At 40.6% G+C, this 26,497-nt stretch overlaps 1 protein-coding gene across 4 annotated transcripts in view; it reads right to left on the bottom strand.

The window, feature by feature from the left end:
* Positions 1–26,497, bottom strand: part of tle2b (TLE family member 2, transcriptional corepressor b) — an 84,437-nt gene that overhangs the window by 39,985 nt on the left and 17,955 nt on the right. For all 4 annotated transcript variants that reach the window (XM_039810385.1, XM_039810382.1, XM_039810384.1 and 1 more), the window contains exon 4: positions 7,438–7,482. In XM_039810385.1, the coding sequence (XP_039666319.1) occupies positions 7,438–7,482 (45 nt within the window). The remainder of the gene's footprint in view (positions 1–7,437; positions 7,483–26,497) is intronic.

Here is a 26,497-nt window from a genome sequence, read left to right as displayed (position 1 = left end):
TTTTTTTTTTTTATAACTGCTACAAAATGCTAATAATGCCATCAGTGTTTGCTAATAACATCAAAGAAAGAGCAAAGGGCTACTCACTCTTTTCTCTCACTCAAAAGCACACACTCTCACACCCTCAGCCTCATATATGTGGTGGTGAAATGAAAGGAGGGAGCAGGAAGGAAGGACAGCCAGCTGCTGCATCTGTCCTCAGGAGTCCACAGGGGAAACAGTCTGGCTGCCGAGCATCCTGACTATCAAACACAGCCTTCTATAATATCCTGCCTGGTCTGTAGACTACTTCTTTCTATCTAGCATTCTGATACAGTATGCAAAGTCTATATATACTGTATATGCTAACACTGGTTCTTATAGCATCCGGTCAATAGTGTGCGAACCTAGCATTCATATGGCAGTTGTAGTATAAAGAAAGTATGAGCTATTGCTGAAATGTGACCACAACTTCAATGATATCCTGATTAGTATTAATTGCAGTGACTTATTGAGGAGATCAGGAGGACCCGAGGTGTTACAAGTTGACTGTAGAGCTGCTGGTTTAAGTAAAAAGCCTGGCGACAAAGCACTCTGCTAAATGTGTATTATGCCTTACTTAGCTCCTAGCTGGTCACTTTTAGGCTTTTAACTCACGGGCGTAATTATCCAAAGTGGCTTAAAATTAGTAACCAGCTAGAGGTTAAATAACAGCTTGTGGACACACTGACACCTTTCAGTAATGGGATGCTCTCTCTCACCACTGGGTAACCTTTCTGCCTGTTATTTTTGTCTTTGCTTTTAAAAAATATGCACTCTGCTCTCATCCTCCAGTACCGGATTTGTTTTATTGTTTAATAAATGTGTCCTAGCCACCTAGAAGGCTAGCATCGTATATCATGAACTATTACAAAAATTCAATTGTGAGCCAGCTTTCAACTACACAGGCCCCTCCAGGTCGTTGCTGTCTAATCTCTAATTATGCACCCTCGCTGCCCGGTAGCCTTGTTGCCTAGCATGCTTCTGTAACAGGCTACTAAAATGCAAACAAATATACAAAGATTCCAGCATTTTAGCAGCTTTCTAACATCAATAATTTGTCCTGCAAACCTAAGTTGGTGTTACAGCTCAAAGTGTAACCTGATGTAAAAAGCACAACCACACAGGCTTGACTCAGACGGGCTGCTACTTTGTTCCCTGGGATATCGATTTCTAAATAAATCAGAGAGATATTTTCTAAGCACCTAAAAGCGGTAATCATTGTTCATGCATAATCAAAATGAATTAACAAGACTGAGTCATCCAAATCAGAGTCATAAAACAGGATTTTTCTGTTTCCAGTGATATGATTGTGCAGTGACTGTTGAGGAAAATAAATCAATGATGCAACATTAACTAAAGCCATGTGTTTTTCGTTCCCTTTCCAGGTCAAAATAAGACACTAATATGTGGTGTTTCTGATAGGAAGGGGGTATGTTGTACCGACAGTAGCAGTGTAATTTGTTTTTTGTGATGCACTGTCAGATCCCAACCCAGTCGTTTAGAAACACTTACCTAGGCTGTTATTGAAATGCTTCCACAGTAGTTTCCCTGCTGGCCCCAAGGGTCTACTGGGGGACACTATCCCAGCAAAGAAATAATGGACCCTACTGCTAAAAGAACACATTACCTCTGAAACTGTGAAGATGTACAATATACATGTGCACATGTCAAAATACACATTTCACTTCCAGATAGAAGAAAGAGATATGTTACCATTCACAGTGCCAAGGTAATTTTAGTTTGCAAGGCCAGCAAGTAAAACAGTCACAAAAACAATGCCAAAATTTTTTTTTTATGTATGTGAAGTGTGTAGGCAAACATGTTACTGACGGAGGTCATTCAGCGTCACTGTAGACGATGCAGCCCTCTAAGACAGCAAGGCATTTCTCTTTCCCTGCCATCAAAATAATATGCAGTCAAAACTCTCCTTATAAACAGCACTGGCCAGCTGTGTTCAACTGCCATTATAAAGTTATTAATTTCCCTAATTGTGTGCTGTGTGTACTTTCTTTAGCATTATGGAACAAAAAACCCGGACTTGTGTCAGGCCGGCTGGTCCAAATTATGTTCAGTCTAATCAGATCTGGGTAGGGTCCCATTTAAATGCGGCGAGGTCTGTGAGTCAATATTTCTAATAAATGAGTGGATCCGAGTGGATTATGGGGCATTACAAGGATCACAGGATAAAAATTTTTTTTGGGTATGTTTGAGTCAACCACATTGTGGATCAGCTTCAACTATCATCGGGTCTATTCAAATTGGGTCTGACTATCCTAGGGTCCCTTTTCGCCAAGTTTTTTTCTTTTTTTTTTTCCCCCTCAAGATTACTTTTATGCACTTGAGTGTTTTGGGCTTGTGAAGACTTCTACCTGAAATGCATGTTGATAAGAATGTTTAGGTGCTGTTTAGTACTGTTGTAGTGTCATCTTGCTACCACTGAGCAGTTGTGGGCTCTTTGCTTTACTTAATTGTCCTTTGAAGTGTTCATAAAAAAAAAACAGAATAAGTCATATCTCATTCACTTCCTGCCTTCCATATTTTCATATTTTCCTAGACTGCACTCTGGTCAAAAGCTTTGGGCTGCCTCCGCCTCTTGCTAGACTCAAGTCTAACAAAGCTTCTATTCTTCTTCACCTCCAGCCATCATCCTGTTATCCTGCTGCTAGAATCGGCATACAAAACATGCTTCAATCCATTCACCACACACCTTACAACAACACATACAGCACATCATTATATATATACAGTAATCTGTCCTGGGCCAACCGCTGTGAGCCCACAGTATATGACTGAATTACAAAGTCACTGAATATACATGTTGTGCGTCTGGAAATACAGGCAACAACTATCCAGGCCCCAGAAGTGCTATATCAATGAATATAGAACAACCACAGAGAGCAGTGTAAACTCCTTATAGCCTCCCTCGCTCCTCCGGGGGACACAGCTAGTGTGTATATATATATATATATATATATATATATATGTGATATGATAATGGAAGTGAACCAAGTGAGATAATGTAACGGCATGTTGTGCGCGCATGTGTGTGTGTTTCAATGTATCCATACAGCTCAAGAGGCCGGGAGGAGGGGCGGGTGTTATCTTTCAGATACAATCATCTAAGAAAGAGGAAGGCCGAGAGAGAAAGAGCAGAAGGGAGAGAAATGGAAAGGAAACTAGGGAGATCAAGATAGCAAAAGAGAGGTGAGGGGGGGATGCAGATAGAGCGAGTGTGAAATCTAAAGAGTGAAAGAGAGAGGGAGGGAGAGAGAGAGAAAGATGAAAAAAAAAAGGCTAAAAGGGAGGCTAGAAAGGCACGGGATGACTGTTACAGCTCAATTAATGCCGGGACATGAGATGGCCCTGCCACTGATAATGACAGAGCGTGCAATAGAAGAGACAGAAAGGGGAGAGAGGCAATAGCAGTGATCTCGACAGGATGTTAGGAGGAAGCTGGAGGGGGGAGAAAGAGGAGGAGGAGAGGAAATAAGAGCAGATACTGTTAAATCTATTCATGATTCATTATTTCTCACTGCAGCTCAAAGCTCCCCTCCCTCCCTTGATGTCTCTCTCTATCTCCTTCTTTCTCTGACTGCCCTCCCCCTATCTTTCCTTCTCCCTCCGTTGCTTTCCTTTTCTTGGCTCTAATTTTCATTTCCATCTCTTTTTTCTCCCTCATCTGTTCTCTGAGGTCTGTATCTGTCTCTTCTAAGGCTCCATCCTTCCTGTTTACCCACTCTTTCATCTGTTCAATTAATCTCTATCCCCTCTTTTTCTCTCATCCCTGCTCTCACACTTTTTCCAACATTAGCTCTCCCCGCCATCGCTCACTTTTTTTTCCTGTTTCTCTATCTCCCTTACTCTCAACTGCCTCTTTCTCTACCACCATGCTCTCTCTTTTTCTTGCAGTATCTTCAAAGTCCTCATTTTCTTTAATTATCTTACTCTTACTTTTTTCAAACTATCCCACTCACTTTTCCATCCTCTCTCCCTTTGTAGCACCCTCTATTCTACAACCTCTCCTTTTGTGCATTATCCTCATCCACTCTCTTTTTCTCTCAGACTCCTCATGCTATCTCTTTTCTCTATCACTGTCTTTTTTAATGTCCTTTTTATAGCAGTTCCTTCATTTTATATTCTATCAAGCTTCCTACCTTCTTCTTTCTATTCTATTTCTGTCAATTTCCGCTTCTCTGTTTCCTTTTCTATCTGTGATATTGTTAAGTTCTCTTGTACTATCTGCCTCATATTTCTCTCACACTGGCTCTCCTACCACCTCTCCCATTAAACCTTTTTTTACTAGCTCTCTTGTTTTTCTCTCAGAACCACTTTTTCACATATGGTCTTTTTCTTCTCGCTGCTCAAATATATACAGCACCTTTTTTTCTACCTTTTCACTCTCTCACATTCCCCCTGCTCACTCTTCACATAGCCTTGTTCTCTGGTTCCGGACACCGGGCCTCTCCCTCTTCATTTATTTCTCTTTTTTTACTCTCATTCGCCTGACTGTAGCTTTTTGGTCTCCTTCTGTCATCCCTGCTGCCTCCCCCTTCTTCCCCTCTCTCTTTCGTCTCTTCCTATTTTCCACACTCTCCCCTCCTTGGCCTCCCTCTGTCATCTTCCCCGCATATCACCCTCCTCCTCCTCCTCTGTCCATCTCTCAGAGGTGCAGCCAGCACCCCAGTCCATTTTCTTTTTGGCGACAAGAGCTGACAGTCCAACTCTGCCTGGCTTGTTGCCAGCCAACTCTCTCTCTCTCTTTCTCTGTACCCTTCCTATGTCTACACTGTTGGGTAATGCTTTCTATTCTTGTAACTAAAGTACAACTTTCTCTGGCTTGGTGGTTAAGGTCAACGAAATTTAAGTATGGATAGTACTTTAGCAGCATATTAGAATTTTGGTCATTGTGACCAAAATGGGAAATGTGGTTAACGTCTATGTCCATGAGACTGAATTTGAATTTGGATTTTGGTAGAATGCAGAATAAATCATGAGGAGCAGAGGGGACAATTTCTAACAATTTCAGTTTCAATCACAACATTTTAAGTTCAAGTTGAGGCAGAAAAAAATGAACATGTAGGCAAACCGGAAACCTTTAAGGGTAATGCTGACACGTTCCTGTACTGAGATCTGCATATCTTGTTCTAATTTAAAGTATAACCTTACATCAAGGTGCGACAAGCACCTGGAATCTTATCCACATATAAAGGTTAGTATTCATCTTCAATCATGCAAAGTACAGCCGACAAGCAGATGTTACCTGTTCTCTAGTACACATTGAATAATCTCACTTATACCTACAGATGCTGTCTCAGTTATCACAATCATAATTGTTTGCTAATACTTGTATGACAGCAACGACCCATCCTTCTCCTATAATCTTAGAAAGCTGACATGAAACTGGGATCCAAGCAGATTTATGCAGTAGCAATGGAATTCTAACAAAGTGATCTATAGTGTTGTATAGTGTTTTGTGTAATTTCAGTGTGTGTTAGTCTGCAGCTCTTACAGCAAATGCCTTTGAACAGACTCTCTTTTATCCCCATCATAAATTAAAAACTGAGGCACAAATGCAGCTTTCAAGCAATAGCAGCACTTTAGAGGCACTTTTTTTCCCAAATAGGAAAGAGAGGCTTGGTGTCTGTGTGGAAACTGCCACATACTTGTTCATGTTGCTGTGGATTAAGGTAACAGGCTCCAGTGTTTTAACAGAATGTAATACAGCATTTTTGACAGCAACTTCACCATGAACACAACAAAGGAGCTGGATCAGGATTTAGTGATGCAGATCAATTCAAATGTGCCCTGATTGTCTCTTAAACTCAACACTAAACGTAACATCAGCCCAAACTGGAGTCTGGAGTGAGTATGCACACTGCACTGCAAGTATTTGGACAGAAACCAACTGTTTGATGCCCTTGTGCTATAATTACCTTGATTGTAAAATGACACATTAATTATGAGGTTAAAGTGCAGAAAGCAGAGGCTTTCATTTGAGGGTGTTTTTTAGAGATTGTTTCAAACAATGAGCTGCTTTCTAAATGCATTATGCTGGGAAAAAAATACATCCCATCTTGTCTTCCACGACAGCGTTAGCATGACAGTTAGATAGATTAAGAAAGAGGGAGACACAGGCAGTTACCTTAAAGGAAGATGCCATTCAATAGGATAATGATTCTGTATATCACAGCAGAACAGATCTCATGTCTGCTTTCTGTCTCTCTGCCTATTTGTCTGTCTGTCTGGACATGTATCTGCCTGTCTGTAATTTGACTGTCTCCCTTTCCTGCAGTGTAACCTAGACAGCAAATTAGCAGCAAGTGTGGGGACTGACAAGCAGTCACTGACTCCTGAAAGCACACTCTGCTCGTCAGACACATGTCTTCATTGAGGATATATGGAAATGATGCACAATGACTTCTTTTAACGCCTTCTACATGGTATTTGGTTTTTACATTGTTTAGAAGAACCTGTGGGTGATTTCATACACCAGTCCTCACTACCCTATGCTGTCGATAATAGCTAAGCCATGTCGACATCTAGTTTCAGTTAACCTCAAGTCTGTCGCCACCAGTGCTGTATAACATACATTTGCCATTGCTATGGTTACCATCTGTAACAGGTATATAATATTCCCTAATTCTCATATCAGCAGCCATCGCTTCTTTTGCTTGATAACAGCCGAGGAAGAGAATGTCCACACGAATAAAGATTTAGTCATCATGCAACAGTACCTGTGTTTATATTCCATACAGAGGCATGAAGAGGTAAACTACAGTGTTGTGCAGTGACCCCTTACTAAAACTAATAAAATCAGCCATCCATAGTGTTAAAACCACTTATTGCTCTTGCTGACTCATTATTTGACTACCAAATAAAAGTCCTTCTTTAACAAAACATGGTTTTAATTCCTTTGCCCTGTTTCTGGTCCTAGTACAAAGATGAGTGGAGCTGGAACTGATCCTGCTTTATCCTGCCAATACAGTATACACTGAGAAACAAGAAAAATATAAACTCATGTACTATGTCATATAATGCAAGACAACCACCCTGCACTAAATAGATTACTTAAAGCGTTTGCAGTTTGTAGCTGTTTTTGTGTGTTGAGCTATAGTATACAGTCAGTATTTTGTATTGAAAGGTGTTTCTAATAATTTGGAGGAGAGTTAGTGTAAATACAAAATAAAACTGAGGACAGGATCAACAAAATATAGCAAAAACCCACCCACACAAAATGACACACTGGCATACCAGGTTTGTGAGCGTGAAATAACACATTCACCTTCTCCCGCCTACTCACAAAATGCAACTTCTACACATAAAGTGATACACACACATAGCTGCCAAGTACACCAGCAATGAGTAGAGACTGAAAAAAAAAAAAATACTGAATACAGTACACTCTTTTTTTCTTACCTGTTTGTGCATCTCAATGTTGAGACCGTAGGACATTTCGTAGTACTGTGGAGACAAACAGATGACAGAGCTTCGTTAGCATTTTATACACAGCGCACATTAACATTCAGTCTTACACAATATCTGCCATTGAGCATCTGTTGCTCAGCGTAGATGCATATGCTGCTGTTTGTCAGTATGGTTTTTATGAAAGCAAGAGAGAGTGAAAAGATGGGAGAAAGAGAGGGAGTGAGTGTGAATGTGTATAGTAAAAACAAGTTTGTGTGTGTCTGTGTATAGATAATGAGGTATTTATGTCTCTGAGTGAGTTATGTGCGATCACTGTCTCAGCAGGTTTTTGTCTATGAACGGCTGCCAAATGTGAGTCCTGCATGTTGTAGTTCCTGCCTCTGTATTTGTGTGCCTATGAAGACCTACAGTATGTACAGTACCCATCATAATAATAAGACTGTGTATGCTTGACCACTGTGAACTGTGTGCCTGTATCTGAATGTGTGTACAGTCTGTGTGCATGATTGATAAGTGTGTGTCTAGTATGAGTCTACAACTGCATTAGCAAAGGTCCCTCCACATCTGTCTGACTCACATTGCAATCACACACACCCAGGTGTAAATGCAGTCTGTACAGATTGGCCACATTGCTGAAGGATAGATTCATATTTGTTCCGCACTAGAATGGGATCTTTTTACAGCCAGTATGACCAAAAGTTATCAGTACAGTAACCAATAACCAGGCCAATTTAGTGGACTATCTGCTTGTGGTGGAGATATTTTAACATTCTGGGTTTAATTTAATTATTTATTTATTTTATCTACGGACGAAGAATCAGATCAGAATTGTATTGAGACAAAATAATGTGAACACGTGCTTTAAGAAAATTGTCCACCCAAGTTGAAAGGTCAACTGGTTCCGCCTGGCCTACCTCTAAAGACAACAGCAAAGCAAAAGTCCAGCAACGTAATCTAGGCTAACTTTTCACCTTGCTGCAGTGATGTAACAGGTGTACTCCAGGACACTGTGGCATCACTGTTTTAGTGTGGTTAAAGGTGCAGCAAAGCACATTCCTGTCAGAGGTGAAACAGGCTTGAAACATTGAACCAGGGAGGGAATGAAACACTTCTTTTACTCTTTAACCCTTGTGTCGTCTTCCTGTCTAGTGCAACTTTAAGCTTTTCTGGGTTTTTTAAGCTTTTTCCGACAGACAGTCCCGAGGACAACAGGAGGGTTCACTGGTTCCAGCTTCTCAAATGTGAATAACTGCTGATAATTGAGTCTTCTATGGTAATAATAAATATCTTTGGATTCTGAACTGTTGGTCGGACAAAACTCTTAATCAGAATATATCAATGTGGGCTTTAGGAAATAATGATGGACCTTTATTTTCTACTTTCTGACATTTTATAGACCAAATGATGAATCGATGGAGAAAACAATTGTCAGACTAATTAAAAATGAAAACAATCCTAATCTAGATAACATATCCAGTTCATACAGTATGATCAACAGTGCAACATATCTATGCCAATGATGTCATGCTCCTATCTGAATGTCTGTGTGTGCGTTTTGTGTGTCTTTGTATATTTGACACTAAAACACCAAACATACCTGTATGTGTGTGTGCTTGTTAAATGTGTTGTTCTCTCTCCTCTGTGTGTGTTTCTGTGTGTGTCTGTGTGTGTGTGTACATCAGTTATGTGCTGTAATGGTGTTGGTGGCGAGCGGCATACAGACAGCGAGGATCCGTCATGGTGACAAAGGCAGCCTCTGCTGCCGGATGAGCAACGCTCAGACTGATGACAGCGAGACACTACTCGCTCTTTTCCGCTCTGTATTCTCTTGCTCATTTTCACTCAATCGCTCTCTTCTCTCTCTCCATTTATTCCTCAACTCATTTAGTCCCACCCTCTCACTCCTATCCCTATCTTTTAGAGGCTGTCAGTCCCTCTTTTCTATCACCCCTCTTCCCTCTCTAGTTCTTCCCTTCCTTCTTTTTCTAGCTGTCACGTGATATTTCGCTCTTCATTTCAGTCTTTCTATTTCCTGTCTCATTTTACTCACTTGCTATCTTTGTCTGTCTCTATCCATGCACGTACCTATCTATCTAAATTCAAATTTGCTTTATTGGCATGAAGATAATTGAGTACAGCACTGCCAGATCACATAGTACAAGGCTTACACTATATGTGTAATAAGTGTGACTAAAAGAAAGAGAACAAATGGTTACCACATGACTACACTATTCAACACTAAATAATTTACTACATACAATACTATGTAATGATAATAAAAGAAAAAGTAATTGGTGCAGACTAATCATTAAAAATATTATTAGGGATGTAACGACTCAAATCACGATTCGATACGATTCACGATTTTAAGTTCAAGATTTTTTAACAGAATATAATGACTGAAAAATAATTCTTTATTTATATAAACTGTGCAAAACAGCATATGTGTCCTCTTATCAAAAGTGCAACTGAAATAGTATTTTATCTTAAATAAAAAAATTATTTTAAAAATAAAGATTAAAGAAATGCTTGTTCATTGCTAAAGCCATATGGTTACATTTAAATGATTTATTTAAAATGTAATAACAATAACTTACAACTTTTTTCACCAGTCATTTGCAGTTAAAGGTCCAATATGTAATATATTTACAGTAATAAATCCAAAAATTACCCCAATGCATCATCAAATATTAAGGAAACATGCTAAGTTGAAATACTATCTTTTCTGACGTCAATTCGAAAGCCAGTATTTTCTCCTTTTGAAATTTCCGTTCCGTGACGGAATTTCTGTTTGTGTGTTTGGCCTGTGTGTTGTTATCAACTGCCCAGATTGCCAGCCAGGCCGGGTTGCCAGATATACTGTACCTGTAAAAATGTAAACCCAGCGCGCTACAGCTGTGACGTTAGTACAGCCATGAAAGCAGCAAACAAACAAACAGAATCAACGGAGATAGATTCTACCCGACCTAAAAAAAACAGCATGTTTCTAACAGTTGCGTGACCAGAGAAGTAAAAAACCCCGGGTAAATATTAGAGATGTATTTGAAAGATGAAGCAGCTTAGAGCCCAAAAGGAAGCCGAGTTGGCTAATTTCCTCCTGAACAGGTAAGCATTAGCTTCAGGCTAATTTATCACGGCTACAAGGTATGGGCATTTTATGTCATTTCAACATTTATGTACTCCCATTGAATTATATAGCTAGAGTACCCGAGTTGGTTACTCGCAAAAACAATTGAGACACAGCCAGTAAAGTGATCCTGACTGGTCCTGGCTAATGCCGCCATGCTAACCCTGCTAACTGCTAACGTTACAGGAGGACCAGGTAACCGGGCCACAGCTGTTTACAATGTGTAGCCTGTTCAGCGGCCGTAGCCAACAAACAGTGAGTAATTTTAAGCCAAGAGAGGGGGGCTGTAAATCGGGAGGACCGTGAGTTTGCAGAGTGTTTAGCAATTGTTGCCGTAATTCTAAGCCAATAAAGTGTATTCAGGCGGGTGGAGAAGATGGCAAGGTAGTGTTATTTTTAGCGATTCCTACCGTAACTAATTCTAAGCCGAGGAAGTGTGTCTGTCCGTCGGGTGGAGAGGACAGCGAGGTTGTTGTTGCGGTTCCTACTGTAATTCTAAGCCAAAAAAGTGTGTCTGTCAGTTGAGTACAGAGCTCCACGTGAGCACAATCTTTTATGACTGTCAAAATAGCCAGCATCTAACGTTAGCTACTCCATTGTGCTGTAAAGTAATGTCTGGCTATGTGAGACAAGCATCTAGTGACATTGTTGTAGATGCTGCGGTCTCAGCCTGGCAACCAACGTGAACTTCGAGTCTGGGGAGGAGGGGCCGAGGGAGACAACTCTCCAGTATTTTTAATTTGTACTGCAGTAACTATTTTAAATACTAGCTGTCAGTATTACATATTGCACCTTTAAACGACAAAAAGAAACAGCATGTACACTGCTATATATGTATATATATATATATGTTATATATAATATATATATATATATATATATATATATATATATATATATATATATATACATATATAGCAGTGTACATGCTGTTTCAAAGCGCAGCTAGTCTTCTCTGTGTCTACACCGTTTAGCTGTCAGCATTTTAACCGCGTTTAGGCCAGCTAACGACAGGCTAACGTTACCTGCTGTTTAATGTTAGCTAGCGTCGCGCCCTGGGCTGTTTAAAAATAGTAATAGTAATTTTTTATCTTAACCGGTTGTAATCTTTACACATTTAAATCAATTTTTAATCGATTCACGATGCATCATAACATCCTTAAAAGAATATATATGATGAGAAATTTAAAATGTAATGTCATGTGGTGAGAGAAATATAAAAGAAAAAAAGAGGAGGCAGATTTTGAAGGAGTTCAGTATAGTTTCATGTGTTCCCCCTGAGGCTATGATATGCTCTGACATATTCTCCTCTTTCAGTGGTAATGTCAGTTTTTTTCCCCGCAAGTACGTATACAATTCTGGTCAAAGAGAGTGTGTTGAATTTTTGGAATTTGAGTTTTATTTTGGTAAACAACTTGCTTCTTTGGACAGTTTTGTAACCGTTGCATTACATAAAAATATTTCTAATGACTTCCACTCAGTGAAGTGTACAGAGGTTTTATTTTGGAAGGAGAAAGCATTGGTACCGGATCGGTACTCCATATTGGGTCCAGGTATCAGAATTGACGTCATGAAAGAAAAACTCAGATATGTGCATCCCTACCATTTACCTGCCCAGTATCTTAAGTGGCTGTGTGAACTATTGCTCGTTTGTCAGGTGCAATGGAAGATATAAAATTGCAAAATGTCTCAGAAAGGATTGATCACTAAAGGATGTCACTCTGACATTGAAATGTCTGTCCGTCTGTCTGTCTGTCTGTCTGTCTATCACATGGTGTTCCTCCTCTGTGACCCTCTTGTATCTCCTTTGTCACCTTCTTTCTCATGTGCATTCTCTCCCATTCTCTCCTGTCAACACATTTTCTGTCTTTCTTGCTAATTATCCTTTTTCTGTCATTTCTTTTGCTACCTTCTTTCCCTCTTTTTATTTGCTCATTACTCTCTCTCCCTTGTATCTCCTGTTTTTTTTTTTATCTATCTGCTGTATCATTTATGTCCTTTACACTGTCTTTTCTACTCTCATTCTTTCTGCTCTCAGTCATTTCAATCAAGCATCTTTCTCGTTTATGTTCTCTATTTCATGCTCTCTCTCTCTCTCGCTCTCTCTAGTGCCATTTTCTACTTGGCTCGCTCGCTTTGTATATTTGTTCTTGTCGAGTGCTATATCTATATTTTCTCCCGTTTCTCTCCCACTGTCGAGCTCACCTTCGCTGTGTATTTTACTCTTTCTTTCGATTTCTCTAATGGACAGACAGACCAACCACATAAGATGTATTCACTGCTTGGAATCTCTTTCACGGGTAAAAATGCACACATACTTCACACAATTATGCACATACCTGACAACACACACATACATGCTTCAAAGCACATACACAAATATACTTAGGCTAGCTCCTTATGTTTCCATGTTTGCCTCTCTTCCAGCCCTCTCAACATGAGATATGACATATCTCTTTGTTCTCCATACTTTTCTCCCTCCATCTCTCATCAGCTTCTCTTGTCACCTCTCCATCCAAACACCTCACCTCAGCCCTCCCCATCTTTTTTAACTCAATTACTGTCTGTCTGTCTCTTCTTATTAATTCTCCCCCCATCTCCCCCCAACAGCCTCTCCACCTCCCTGCCATTACTCTACATTTCTTTTTCACTCGCTCTTCTCTACCATCTTCTTTTCATTTAGTATCTCACTTTTTTCCCACTACACCAACAGTGTGTGCAACAACCTATTTAAATACAACCTTGCAAGTAACTAAATAGCTCACTTCAGCAGCCGTCCTCAGCAAGAGCTCTCCACTCTGGACAAAAATTAAGCGGCTGACTGTATATAACCAGCACAACATTACGGAAGGGAATGCAATAAAGGTACGATGGAAATGCTGCTCTGTAAAGCCAAAGGGAAAACAAGTAGGTGTGGGTTAGCAGCAGTAAATGGTAAAGAGTCTTGATGCTGCCACTGACCATTTTTTGTGAGTGAGAAGACTGAATGGAAATATGTTCAGTTAACTTTTGTCGGCTTACGTAATTCATGACTCAATGTCAATTCATTGTAGAGCCATTTTCTTCAGCTATGTACTGTATCTCTCAGGTTCAGGAAAATCCAAGGCAAACAGCAAGAGATATTACACACAGATATTTACACAGTATGTCTGGCAGGCAGCAGTGGAATATAACTAAGGGCATTTACTCAGGTTCTAATGTTGTGATCATAGACGGATTACGGCATGGGCAAAGTGGGCATGCCCAGGGCCCTGACGCTGCAGGGGGGCCCCTAACAATCTGATGAATTTAAATTTTACTATCATTGTGCGACGCCAAGAATTCATTCACGGTATGATCAGAGCCGCCGCTTGTCAACAGGCAAACCAGGAAACTGCTTGGGGCCCCTGGCCGTGAGGGAGCCCCCGAGGGCTAACAAACTTTAATCCACAGCAATGGCTCAAAATGTGGCAACCACAGTGACCGCAATCCCCCCCCCCCCAGCCCCTTAAATAAACAAATGACTTTTTTCAATGACATCTCAGTCGTAAAACCTCCCCGAGGGGGCCCCATGTCATTCCCTAAAAGCAAACCAAACTTTTGAATTGATTTAATGTTAATTGAAACGAAAATGAAGTGGAATTATCCCTCTAGGGTATATGAAAAGGGTAAGAGAAAAAAATAGGATGATGAGAAAAGAAAGCAAGACAGTGGTAGGTAGAGCAGATAATGAAGATTACGTTGTGTAACAGTAACTAGTCTATGGGGGAGACACTTGAATAAATTTAGCTAGCTAGCATTAATGTTAGACTTATGGCGTTTATTCTTTCACGTATTTGTTAACTAGTTAACCTAGCAAGCAGTCCGCAGCTATGCTTGCTAGGTCCCCAGGGGACTGCAGCAGCAGCCTCAAGTGCGTGAAAAAAATAAAAAAGTTGCGCTTATTGCTTTAATGAGCTTGTTCGCTCCGAGGAGCTGTCCACTTAAAATGGCTCAGGCCTCGCTTTCCACTGACCTGTCAGTCTGTTCAGACAACATGCCCAGAGGTTACAGTTTCTTTAACCAGACTACAGGCCTATATCAGAGGGGGGCTGATGACGACTCTTGGTTACGGATACTGCAATGTGGGGAAATATATCCAGTGACAATGTAAAAGACGATTCTCTTTAAAAGAGGGGCCTCTTCGTTTCACAACAGAGGAGCTAAATACCCCGCATCAGCAAGAGACTGTGGAATAGGTGGTTGAGTTCGCTTGTTTAATAATGACATGTTGTGCATTCCATTGCCTAATGGACAAGTGGCACGAAGAGATTTATATTCATTATCAACCTTGATAAATTGTAGGTAGGATATTGGTTTTCACACTTTTTCGAAATGGTAATCACCACATTTAATGTATTGGTTTGTTTACATATCTGTACAATGTTAGATTGTGTGTTTCCCTGTGATGCGCTGTGATGCGCTGTAAAGCACAGTGCACTCTTTGCAATAGTGGAAGTATAGGCTACTACTTGTGCGTGCGTGCGTGCGTACGTGCGTGCGGGAAAGGGGATGGAGGGGGGCCCATTCCGATTTTGTGTCCAGGGCCTGCGGTCATGATAATCCATCCCTGGTTGTGATACTTCTGGTACTTTACTTGAGTATTACCAGATTTCAGATGAAAATATTACATTTATTCTACTACATTTATTTGACAGCTATAATCACGTGTTACTTCACAGATTAAAATATATAAGGTTATAAAATACAATACAGCAGTTTATAAAGAAGTTAAATTTTGCGTCCCCTCCACCAATAAAATGCTTCTTACACATTAATGCAAAAATAAAAAAAATATGACAATATAACTGTCATAGGGTTCACTCTGCATTATGAGAACTTTTACTTCTGATATTTTAAGTGCATGTTGCAATACTTAACTACCTTTCCCAAGACATGAACACAGAATGTATAACCTTTGCACATTTTGGTAAATATATAAGTGAAAGCAAAACATTGCAAGTCATCCTCCAAGTAGAAAGGGTAGCACTATTGTTGATAAAAAAAACAAACTTAATCGTGATAGTTTATTGGTCGCTGCAGCATAATTTCCTATTTGCTCACTTCCTTGCTGTGAGGTCAGATAGAGAACGGTGTTAGCTTCAGGACAGCTTATAACAGTTCAGAAGGTTTTTCATTTGCCAGGAGTTAAACCTGAGTCATTCAGTCTAAAGAAGACAAAACAGTGATTCTCAGACAGCAAGCAGCGTTACCATCTCGAGACTTAAGAGCTGAATGTGTAATCTGGCAAAGAGCCACAAGCTATTAAGTCAGTTACAACATCACTCTGTTACAGTAACAGAAAAGTTGCTCCAGCTAGGAATTTGCTCTTTTAACAGTACAACCAATTCAATTCCACATTAAAGGTGCATTAAGCGATGCTGCGTGAATATTGTTAATATTTGAACTCAACCCCCACCCCCGTCCTCCCTCGAAATCTCCACTCCCCAGATTCATGGGCATTGCCATTGCAACCACTTCTGTTAGTGTCTCTGCTGACTAAACGAAATATGGCAGTCGCTGTTAGCCCATGTTAAGTTGTGGATTAGAAAACTGTCGCTACTGCTGTAAGGACAACCAGTTGGGAGCAGCCATCACAAACAATAGCAAACGGACGAGGTTAAACTGACCTATTGAAAACAGCAAACAGTGAAACAGCAAAGCTAATGTTATTACCAAAGACCCTCTATACTAAACCCGTCTCTGCCATTACTCACTTGTCCATAACGACAAGAGCCCACATCAGTTTTCATTTCTTTGAAATCGAAAGGTTTCTGCAGCGTTGAAACAATGGTTGAAACGCCTCACCGATGTTAAAGAGCACACATTATGCTTTTTCGTCTTTTCTGACCTATAAATGTTATGATGTTGTATAGTCATGTTAAACGATACCAAAGTGTCAAATAATGAGATGAATGCATTTAGACATGAGCCCATCAGGCAGCTTGGTTTAGCTCTGTCCAGCCCTGAACACTCAGATCTCATCGGGTCTCAGAGGGGTCTTTGAATTTCCTGTATTTGTCTACGTCAATGAAACGGACTTCCCTACATGGTCATGCTGCTGCACATTCCGAGACATTGAAGGTCTTCCGGAAGACGATCAATCACAACGGAGTGGGCTTGGCTGGAGGGGGGGGGGCAAAGGGGAGGAGAAACCTAAACCAAGCTTTCAGAGGAGCTGCAGATGACGATAGTTTCCCGATGATCTACATAGTTGATTGTGCCTTGAATCATGTCAGGCGTCCTGAATCAAAAACTAAGACCAGAAAAGTAGTATAATAGCTGTTCTTTAACAAGGCCCTTCCTCCTTTCCCAGTCATACAACTTCTTTAATTTTTATTCTATAGTCCTTTTCCTCTTTTGCTGTTTCGCCGCCAACTCTTCTTGTTTATAACTCCTGGCCAGCCGCTGCCCCCCCCCCCCCACCCCCATCACTTTTTTGCACATGCCACCTGGTGCTGATTGGCTGGAATAGTGTTGTTTGGCTCGTGCGCACCTTTTTGTTTGTTTTCCATTTACACAGCCAGGGCTGCGCACACAAAAAAGAGCTAGGTGACCATGAGGAGATATTCACTGAATTTGACAAAAAGTGTATTAGATTAACATCGCTTACTATATCTTTAATTGGTCCAGTCATGGTTTCATTTAAAGAGGCGGAAAGGACAAGACTAAGTGACATGTAGTAACAGTTGTCCTGTGGGTGTAGGCTAGACAGCAGTGAAGTGACTATTGTACTATTTGTGCAGTCTGAACAGCACTCTGATGACAACGCTCTATGAGAGTCTAGTGTGGACTGTAGTGTATTAACAACTTGTGAATTTGTGTAGTAACAGTTACCAGTAATGGTTAATGCACACGGTTACAAGTCACTAACTGACAAAATACATTTAATCTCACAGTGTATGCGTTGATTACAGTATGACTGCTACTGTTTTGTCTTATTCATATTAAAGGTTTACCCTTCAAAAGCATGTTCAGGTTTAGTCCATAGATCTAAATCTGAATAAAGTATAATAGGTTACACTGCGATATTGTATTGTGTGTATCATTCAGACTTGTTTACATTAGTAACAGGTGTCTGCTCTACAGTAGGCTATAGTAATAGCTGCACTGTGACTGTGCTCTAGACTGCAGCATAGTAATAACAGCAGTGTGTCCGCAGTTGAAATTGCGGTAGTACAGTATTTGTTTTGTCTGTTGTAGTCAGTTTTTAATAGGTTCATCCTCTCTTAACAGCCTGCCCCCCAAAACCTCCAATTACACACCCCCAATGCCTGCCGTTCTGCCTTATATAATCCCTCTGTTGTGTCAGTGCGTTCTCATTTACCACTCTGTGTAAGATCTCATGTCTATGTGGGTTGTGTGTATGTGTGTGTGTGTAGCAGATTGCAAAGCGTATTTGTGTGTGTGTGTGTGTGTGTGTGTGTGTGTGTATGTGTATGTGTATGTGTGTGTGTGTGTGTGTGTGTGTGTGTGTGTGTGTGTGTGTGTGTGTGTGTGTGTGTGCGTTTTAAGCGTGGCAGAGAGGCAATAAGTGTGTCTACTACTAGTATAGAATATACAGTAATAGAATAATTTCTTACAAAAAATGTGATTATACATTTGCATTCCTGTGAACATTGAATATTACAAGTGCACCAGTCAACTGATATTTCAAAATAATTCAGAAACCTTATGAGCAGGAAAGTAAGAGGGTAATTTACTTGGGTCATTGTTGTCTATTCCCTATTTATATATCACTACACTGATATCAGCATCAGCACGTATCTAAAAAGTAATCCACAGTGTTGTAGATTAGAATAAACCCATACTGTATGCTAATATGTCATTTATTGAGTGTATTTAATAAAAGTACCTTACTATATCATCATGTAGACATTGTTGTGATTGGTGGCCACCGCTTGTTGAAAGTTGAAGGTTGAAAATGCCATTGTCTATCCACTACATGACACAAAATAACAAAATTGTAACTAGAAATAAAGCTGCAATCTATAACTTTTTGAATTTTAAGAACTACAGCAAAAGCAAAGAAAACAGAGAACCAGAGCTGGAGGTTTTGTCACCTTGATAATGTTGGTATGCAGTAAAAATGTCATAAACCAGCCAGGTACGTAATGTGCACACAGGGCAATAAGTCAATATTATTGTTTGTACAACTTGTAATGATATAAAATTGTGTTTTACCAAAATATGTCCATAATCATTCCAAGGCAGGTTTGTATCAAGAAACTGAATTTTAATCATATTGACAATTTGACAAAATAATAACATTCTATCAAAAGTCTATGATGAAGAGCTCATTTTGCTCTTTACATGTTGTATTCATGTAATATTGACATTACCACATATTCATTATAAGACATGTATAAAAAGGTGTTTGCAAGCTTCAGCACTTTATTTAAAAAAAAACAGAAACCAGAAAACCTAAAGGCTTTTTCAAACTTTGACAGACTTATATGTGCAACTCTATTTGCAAGAAAAGCTTAAATAGTTTTCCATTTCAGGAGTGAACTTTGTCAGAATATAAAACTACACATACATATACATTGTGAGATGCAGCAGCGTTTACATCTCAGTTAATGCCTTTTTCAGCTCTCCATTTTCTGCCTGCTTTTTAGCTCGTTATGTCAGTTCAGCAGGCAAGTTACTTTAGATAGATGAGGTTGCAGTGTAATTTGTGTTTATCTCACCGCACTGTAACGTTCTACTCTTCTGAACATGCCCCACATCTAACATCTATCTGCTGCTAATAACACACACACACACACAGCACTGTCATCATCAGGGCAAGGCAGACAAAAAACGCTCCTGCATTTCTCTCAAGAGCTGCTCTGTCTCTCTCGGTTTCTTTCTTCCTTCACTCTCGTGTTTCCCTCCTCTTTCTACTCTTCCATTTTTCAGGGAGTGTTTGCTCTTTCGTTACCCCCTCCCTCCCTCCACCCCCATGGTGTTGAGAGAGTGTCAGACAACGTTGCCAGACACTCTCTCTCTCTCTCTCTCTCCCTTCTCTTCTATGCATTCTGGAAGAACGCTGGCAGACTTTAAAAATGAGCTTTAGGAAGTGGGTCTAATCCAAGGTGATTTATCTAAATGTGTGTGTGTGTGTGTGTGTGTGTGTGTGTGTGTGTGTGTGTGTGTGTATGAGTGCGTGCGCGTGCGTGTATGTGTGTGTTTGTAAATCTACACTTGTGAATGTGTGGCTTTACAGCGTGTTTGTATTCATACAATATGTGTGTGTGCAAGCAGCTTGTGTTTACTCCTGCATGTATTATTTGGGGATGTGAGTGTGTGGGGGTGTGGATGTGTGTAAAAACCTTAACAAAAGCATTGTTCATCGGTGTCTCTCGGGTGAGCTTGTCTCTTTCATCTGCCCGCCCACACACATACACACACACCCACACCCACTGATGTTAAAACATTTATTAGCACGCTGCGCTAACCCACATCAGAGGTTAGGTTAGCAGGCTCTGACTTCTCCATTGTGTCCTGTCAGCGGGTGACGACTAAATCAGTCACGGCAGACATTCGGGGCGGGTGTGGGGGAGAGAGACAGCCTTATTGAAGTTTTTTTTGCAGAGAGAGGAGAAAAAAAAAAAAGCCTCACTGCAGTTTTTGTGGGGGCCAGTTTGAGGAAAGAAAAGGCGAACAGCTACTGGATAGAGCTGACCTTGAATTTGAGTTGGTTTATATCTATAAACACATGTATACAGTATGTACCGCAAGGGAGACCCAGTCCATCTTTATGAACACTCCTACCCCTCCGTTAGCTTCTCCTGCTCCAGACAGTTAAGACAGGTTTAAGACTCTTAAGACTCAATCCTTCCCTACATCTGGCCTCGCTTAAATCCCTGGCCAGCTCCCACTATCGGATGGCAAAGCAACGTTTAGCTCAGCGAGGAGCAATCCCTGTTCAGAGTCTGCCCTTTTCCTTCCTGCTATCTTACATCAGCCTCATTTTTCCCTCTCTTTCTCCCATTCTTGGCTTTTCTCTTCATCTTCTGTCTTTTCAAGCCCTCATCCATCTCTATCACAATCATATACAAAAGGGCACCTTTATCTCTGCTGTGCTTCTTCTCACTTTCTTTTCTCTTTTGCCAATGTCCTTGTTCTGTTTTCTTTTTACCTTTTTTTCTGCTGTCTCTGTCAATGCCCTTATGCTCCCTCTCTCTCTCTCTCTCTCTCTCTCTCTCTCTTGCTCTCTTCATCTCTGTCTGTTATGCTCACTCTGTTTTTCTCTCTATCTCACTGTCCCCATCTCTCTCTTCACTTCCCTTATTACTTCTATTCTCTCCCTTCATTTTCGTCTCTCTCCTTCCCTTTCTCTAACTCCTCCCTTCCCCCTTTCTCAAGCAGTTTATGACTGTAATGTTGCTGAAGAGAACACTGTGTGTCAGCCTGAATCAGACAGATGAGCTGGGAGCAGAGTAAGAGGCTGAGAGCACCGCATTAACCCAAACACACACACAAACACACTCACACACACACACACACACACACACACACACACACACACACACACACACACACACACACACACACACACACACACACACACACACTTCATCTCTGCCTGAGGGGCTGTACTGAACGGACGACGGACACAGACACACACACACACACACACACACACACACAACACACACACACACACACACACACACACACACACACACACACACTCACAATGTTCAAACAAATGACCGCATGGCAGGCATAAGACAAAACACTGAGGCCATGATACAACCCTGATACATGCTTCAAGATAGAATATAAAAAAAGAAAGCAAGACAGTGGTAAGAACAAAAAAGCATTTTACTGAAATGTATGATGTAATATCAAAATAAAAGCAATATAATATTGATTTAAAGCAACGACAAATTGTTCTCTTCTGCTGGAGGCTTAAAGTAAAAGTCTTCCTGGCAAAGAAAACAATTATTATGAAGCAACAGCAGGAGGTGTGGTAGTTTAATTTAGGTTAGTTGAGGTTGTGTGTTTACACTAAGTCTTTACACTTTTTTGGATATGTTTTACACAGTGAACTTTGAGGTGAAGACCTGCAGGCACTAATTATGAATGTTGGAAGTTTGATCTTTGCACAATCTGCAATAAGGGTAAGTCAGCCTTTGACTGTGACAATAATGTCCACAAGAGCTGTCACTTTTTCAAAAAAATCCAGTTGGAAGAAAATTAAAAATAACACATATGTCATTCAAATTAATTTTATCATAACCCCACGTTACTAAATCCTAAACTACACTGTGAAATTGACCATCAGTTCATTCGCAATGCTTTACTTGAATGAGACGCACAGCAGGTTAGCCTGGTTCAAGACCACTGAATCGGGCGCCCGGATAGCTCAGTTGGTAGAGCGGGCGCCCATATATAGAGGTTTACTCCTCGACACAGCGGGCCGGGTTCGACTCTGACCTGCGGCCCTTTGCTGCATGTCATTCCCCCTCTCTCTCCCCTTTCATGTCTTCAGCTGTCCTGTCAAATAAAGGCCTAAAAATGAAATGAAACAAAATGGCAATTAATTCAGGCTGTCAGACCACTGACATATGACTTCTGATTTATTGTTGTGGGTTTGCTGCTGGAAGCAGTTACATTTTTTATCTATGGTGTCAAATCCCAAATGCTTCCACACATTACTTCTCAGATGGTTTGGTGTCATGATGTTTCACTGTAAATTTTGAATTTCTCATGTTAGAACAGTAGATTGAATTTCAAATAAAAAGGGACAGCCTTATTGTCTACCTTCTTTCTGCTCAACAAAGCACATAAATAGCATGTGTTTCATCTTTCATTCTTTTGTCATTATTTTGTATCATGAAATTTGATGCAACAATGTTTTATCTCTTGTCAACAGCATGGCCATTCATTAACACTAGTCCAGGCCCCTGCAGTGCCTCTGTACCTTACTTTAACACACACACAAGCACAGCAATGGAGAGGCCACCTAATGTAATTCCCAACTGTGAGCTGTCACCCTCCAGTAGACAGGTCTGTTTTATACAGTCCACTCCCCCATAAGAGTTTTGTCTTGTCTTTGACAGTAGGAATGAGAGGAAGGCTGCAAACAGTCAAGACTCTTGGGGGAAAAAGGGTTTCGGAAGACATTTAATCCTAGAAACAAATTTTGAGTAAACCAGGACAGCAACTAAACTACACCATACTGTAAATGTGACTGTAAAACCTTGGGTCATAAGGCCATCATCAAGGTTTTCCCATTTTACACCAGCAAGTCTTACTAACAGTCCACTACATCTAGGCAGTGGGGAAAGGAAGGACAGAAAGGAGAGACTGACATAAAGGTGCTTTTGGATCAATATGTTGACTTTTGGGGTTTTATGATGCAAGACAGCAGTTTTATCTCCTCTTCTTTCACATTCCACTGAGCCCCGTGCTTCTGCATCTGCTCTTTGCAAGATTCCACCTCAGGCCAGCAGGGGTGAACACAGCTCTCCAGGCGGGAGACTTGCTTGCACTTTGTGAAAGCATGTGACCGACACGTCTATGCCCCCTGATTAGCCAGGGCCACAATGCAACCTTATTTAAAAATACACAGTGGAATTCCAGTAGAGCAGTGAAATCTGAGAGCCATGAATTATAAATACAACAGGAGGAGAAAAGCAAGACGCCCACAGACACTCTCAATGTGTGTGATTTGATGTTTGTGTGCATGTGTGTTTGCAGCTATCACTAAAGTTACACATTGCCAATGTCTTTCTACACATACAAAGGAATGAGTAGAGCAGCCAACATAAAACATATATTCCATCCAAAAAAGATACAGAGAGTGGGACTGCCAAACATACGAATACACTATCTCCAAACCTGGCTCTGCTGTTTTACTGCAGCAACACTCCACAGACAGGAGCAATCTGAGACGGTTATGGCATCATCTCTCCCAGCATGAAATGTGTAAAACATACCCATTGCCAGCTATAGAATTAAAGTAGCGAATGTGAGGAAAAACAACTTCTCAACTTTGGACAGTTCGACGCCATAAGGAGATATTTAGCAGCAGAGTAAAACTAACACCTCCTGTTAAAACACGATGGCTAGTAGACAAGTACAGCTCTTCACAGTTATTGGCTTACATCAGCCTTTTGCTCTGCCGTTTGTTAATGTCACATTCTCTCAAATAGTGAAATGTATAGTGGGTAGTTTTCAGTCTATTACTATTAGTCTATTTCAGTACTATTACATCCATTTAGTGATTACCACTAGCCTAAAAAGACAACTAATATGAAAAAAATGTGAGGTGTAAACAAAACATCGGTAAATATCGTACACATTTTTTGAATCGCTGTATTACAAAAGATAATGAAATTGCTCATGGTTGTTGCCGCAAAAATACGTGGTTTTCACATGACATTCCTGAAACCACCTGTACTGTCACTATCTTGACATTTGAATTTGCTTGTTCACATGTAAAAAAAAAAGAAAATGGATATATTAAGTCTGCCCTGGTAGCCCAGATTTTCAGGTAAGAGCTAGAAAGACGAAATTCACACCTACAGCAGTCATGGTTTATTGGTGGTATATACAATAATTTTGGGTTAGTAAGCAAGTAATGATAAGAATAGCTAATGATCAGACAACAGCAACATTGGCAAAGTATCTACACAAACTCAAACCTTCTCTAAAGAAAAGACAAAGATAAAGTCCTTTCAAATAAAACATCGAAATACATCATTTGTAGCTGCCTTCCAAAACGGCACGTACAAGCATTTTCTGATGCAGGAAAACATAATTTGTCAGAGCCCTGCAAAATCATTAACTTCGCAAAAACAAGAAATACAAATGTCTGATGCTACACTGCTATAGATAAGGTTCGGTTAGGTTTAATCACACAAATGGCTTGGTTAGGGTTGGGGAAACATTGTGGTTTGGGTTCAAATTGTTTGGTGAAGGTTAGGAAACAATAGTCATGGTTGAAAGAAACCAACGTTGACCGTTAAATGAAACGGGAAACAAACAGCGGCCTCCCCCACATACCAGGGTGGTGCTTTGTAGCTCTATAACAACTTTTTCACTACTTCCTTATTTGCTCCGTTCGGCCGTAAAGGTCATTGTCACTTTAACGTAAAGAGAGGACAGTCTCGCCAAATAATCATCAATCCAAAATCTTAAATTCTCATGTCTTCTTGGGTGTTGAGGCGATTAAGTTCACAAAATAATTCCACATGCATGAGCCCTACATCCCCCTTTATAACCATCTCTCTACTTTCCAACCCCTCACCCTTGTATTTAAAGAGCTTAAAACTGATGAATAGTAAAGGCAGGAGCAGTGCAGCGTGGTGAGCAGAGCCCCAGCCTGTGGAAACAGGCCTCAGTGTGGATGACAGGCCTAACGAGCTAAATATAGCCTTCTGGGTTATCTCCTCTGTGGGCGCAGCGAGTCCGTTGTTGCTTCACATTATTTACGTGTCTGTGCTTGCACCCTCTCTCTCTTTCCCTCTCTATCTCTCTTTCGTTCATTTCACGCACCCCCACACAAGCACATCACTATCTCTCTCTCTTGCACTCTGTGTTTCATACTCTCTTTTTTTCTCTCTCTCCCTCTCTTTCTCTATTTCTTCCCTTCACAGCATCTTTTTTTCACCCTCCATCCCTCCTCTTTGCAATTCTGTCCCCTGGTATCTCTCTCTCATTTCGTCTTTCTCATTCCCTTTCAGCATTTTTCTCTCTCTCTCTCTCTCTCTCTCTCTCTTTCCCTCTGTATCACTCTCCTGCCTCTATCACCCTCTCCCTCTCCTCTTTTATTCTCTTTATCTCTGCCTCTCTTTGTATCCTTCCCTCCCTCCCTCCTTCAGCAGTTTTTTTTTCTGTCATACACTCTCTGAGCCATTTCTCTCTCAAGCTATCTTTCCCCTTTGAGCCTCTCTTTCACTCCCCTCCCTCTCATTTTCTCTCCCTCTTTCCCTCCCTCTCATTTCTGAGCCACGCCTATGACGTAGCATAGCGCTGTCTTAGCCATCCACTACACCAGAGTGAGCCCCAGTACGAATAATACAGCCTGGATTGCTAACCGTCGGCCATGCTAACCTATATGTATATGTCATCTGCACCTGCAGCTCCCTGACATCCTGCCATAGGGAACTGTTAAAGCTTAGTGTTGAACTTAAATACAACATCAGAAGATACTCTTGTGCTAGTTCTCTCCCTCCTTAGTTTACCAATGGCACAGTGGTCACAAAGGCCATGACATTCAATATGCACAACGTTTGATCAAATGTCATCCATTGCCCCTGTCTAAGAAAAGACAGAGAACTGAATCTGTGCTGGCACGCCACCACTCCTGTTGTATAAGATCGGGTGGTGAGGATTGCAATGAAGAAGGTGGATGTTTGTCTTGGCTGTTTGTTCCACACAGTAATTCTGTGAAACCACAGCTAAAATGGGGAGTGCCTGAGATTAGGAAAGTGGGTGATTTTTAAAAGGTTTGTGGTTTTCAGAGGCTTTTTTTTGTGTGTGTTCTGCACTGTATCATATTTATGTGCGGATGTCTCTTCTTGTATTTTTTTACCACTTTGAAAAGCCTAGTGAGGATATGTTTTTATAAAATGAGTCCTTTTGTTTTTAAAGGACCAGTTGAGGGTCCGTGTTTGGGTAGTTTAGGATCCTAAACAAAACCTTAACAAGTTTCTGGCTTTGTAATTACATGGATTTGGTATTATGCAGCACATTATTTATTCACAATTGAATTGCGTTTAAGCAGGTGTGAGGAAATGCAAAAACTTTAAAATTGAATAAAAACGTCCCTGTATTGGGTTGAGGATGTGACTAGGAGATTATGTCATAACTTAAGTGTAAATATACAGAATGACTAAAGTAACCTTTAAGGTTACAATTTAAGGCCACATGTCAAACTGTCCTTGAGCAAGACACTGCTCCCCGGAC

The sequence above is a fragment of the Perca fluviatilis genome, chromosome 9 (assembly GCF_010015445.1).
Source record: "Perca fluviatilis chromosome 9, GENO_Pfluv_1.0, whole genome shotgun sequence".
In the NCBI taxonomy this organism is placed as follows: Eukaryota; Metazoa; Chordata; class Actinopteri; order Perciformes; family Percidae; genus Perca; species Perca fluviatilis.
The sequence above is the reverse complement of the archived record's forward strand: the minus strand, read 5'-3'. Positions and strand labels throughout refer to the sequence as shown.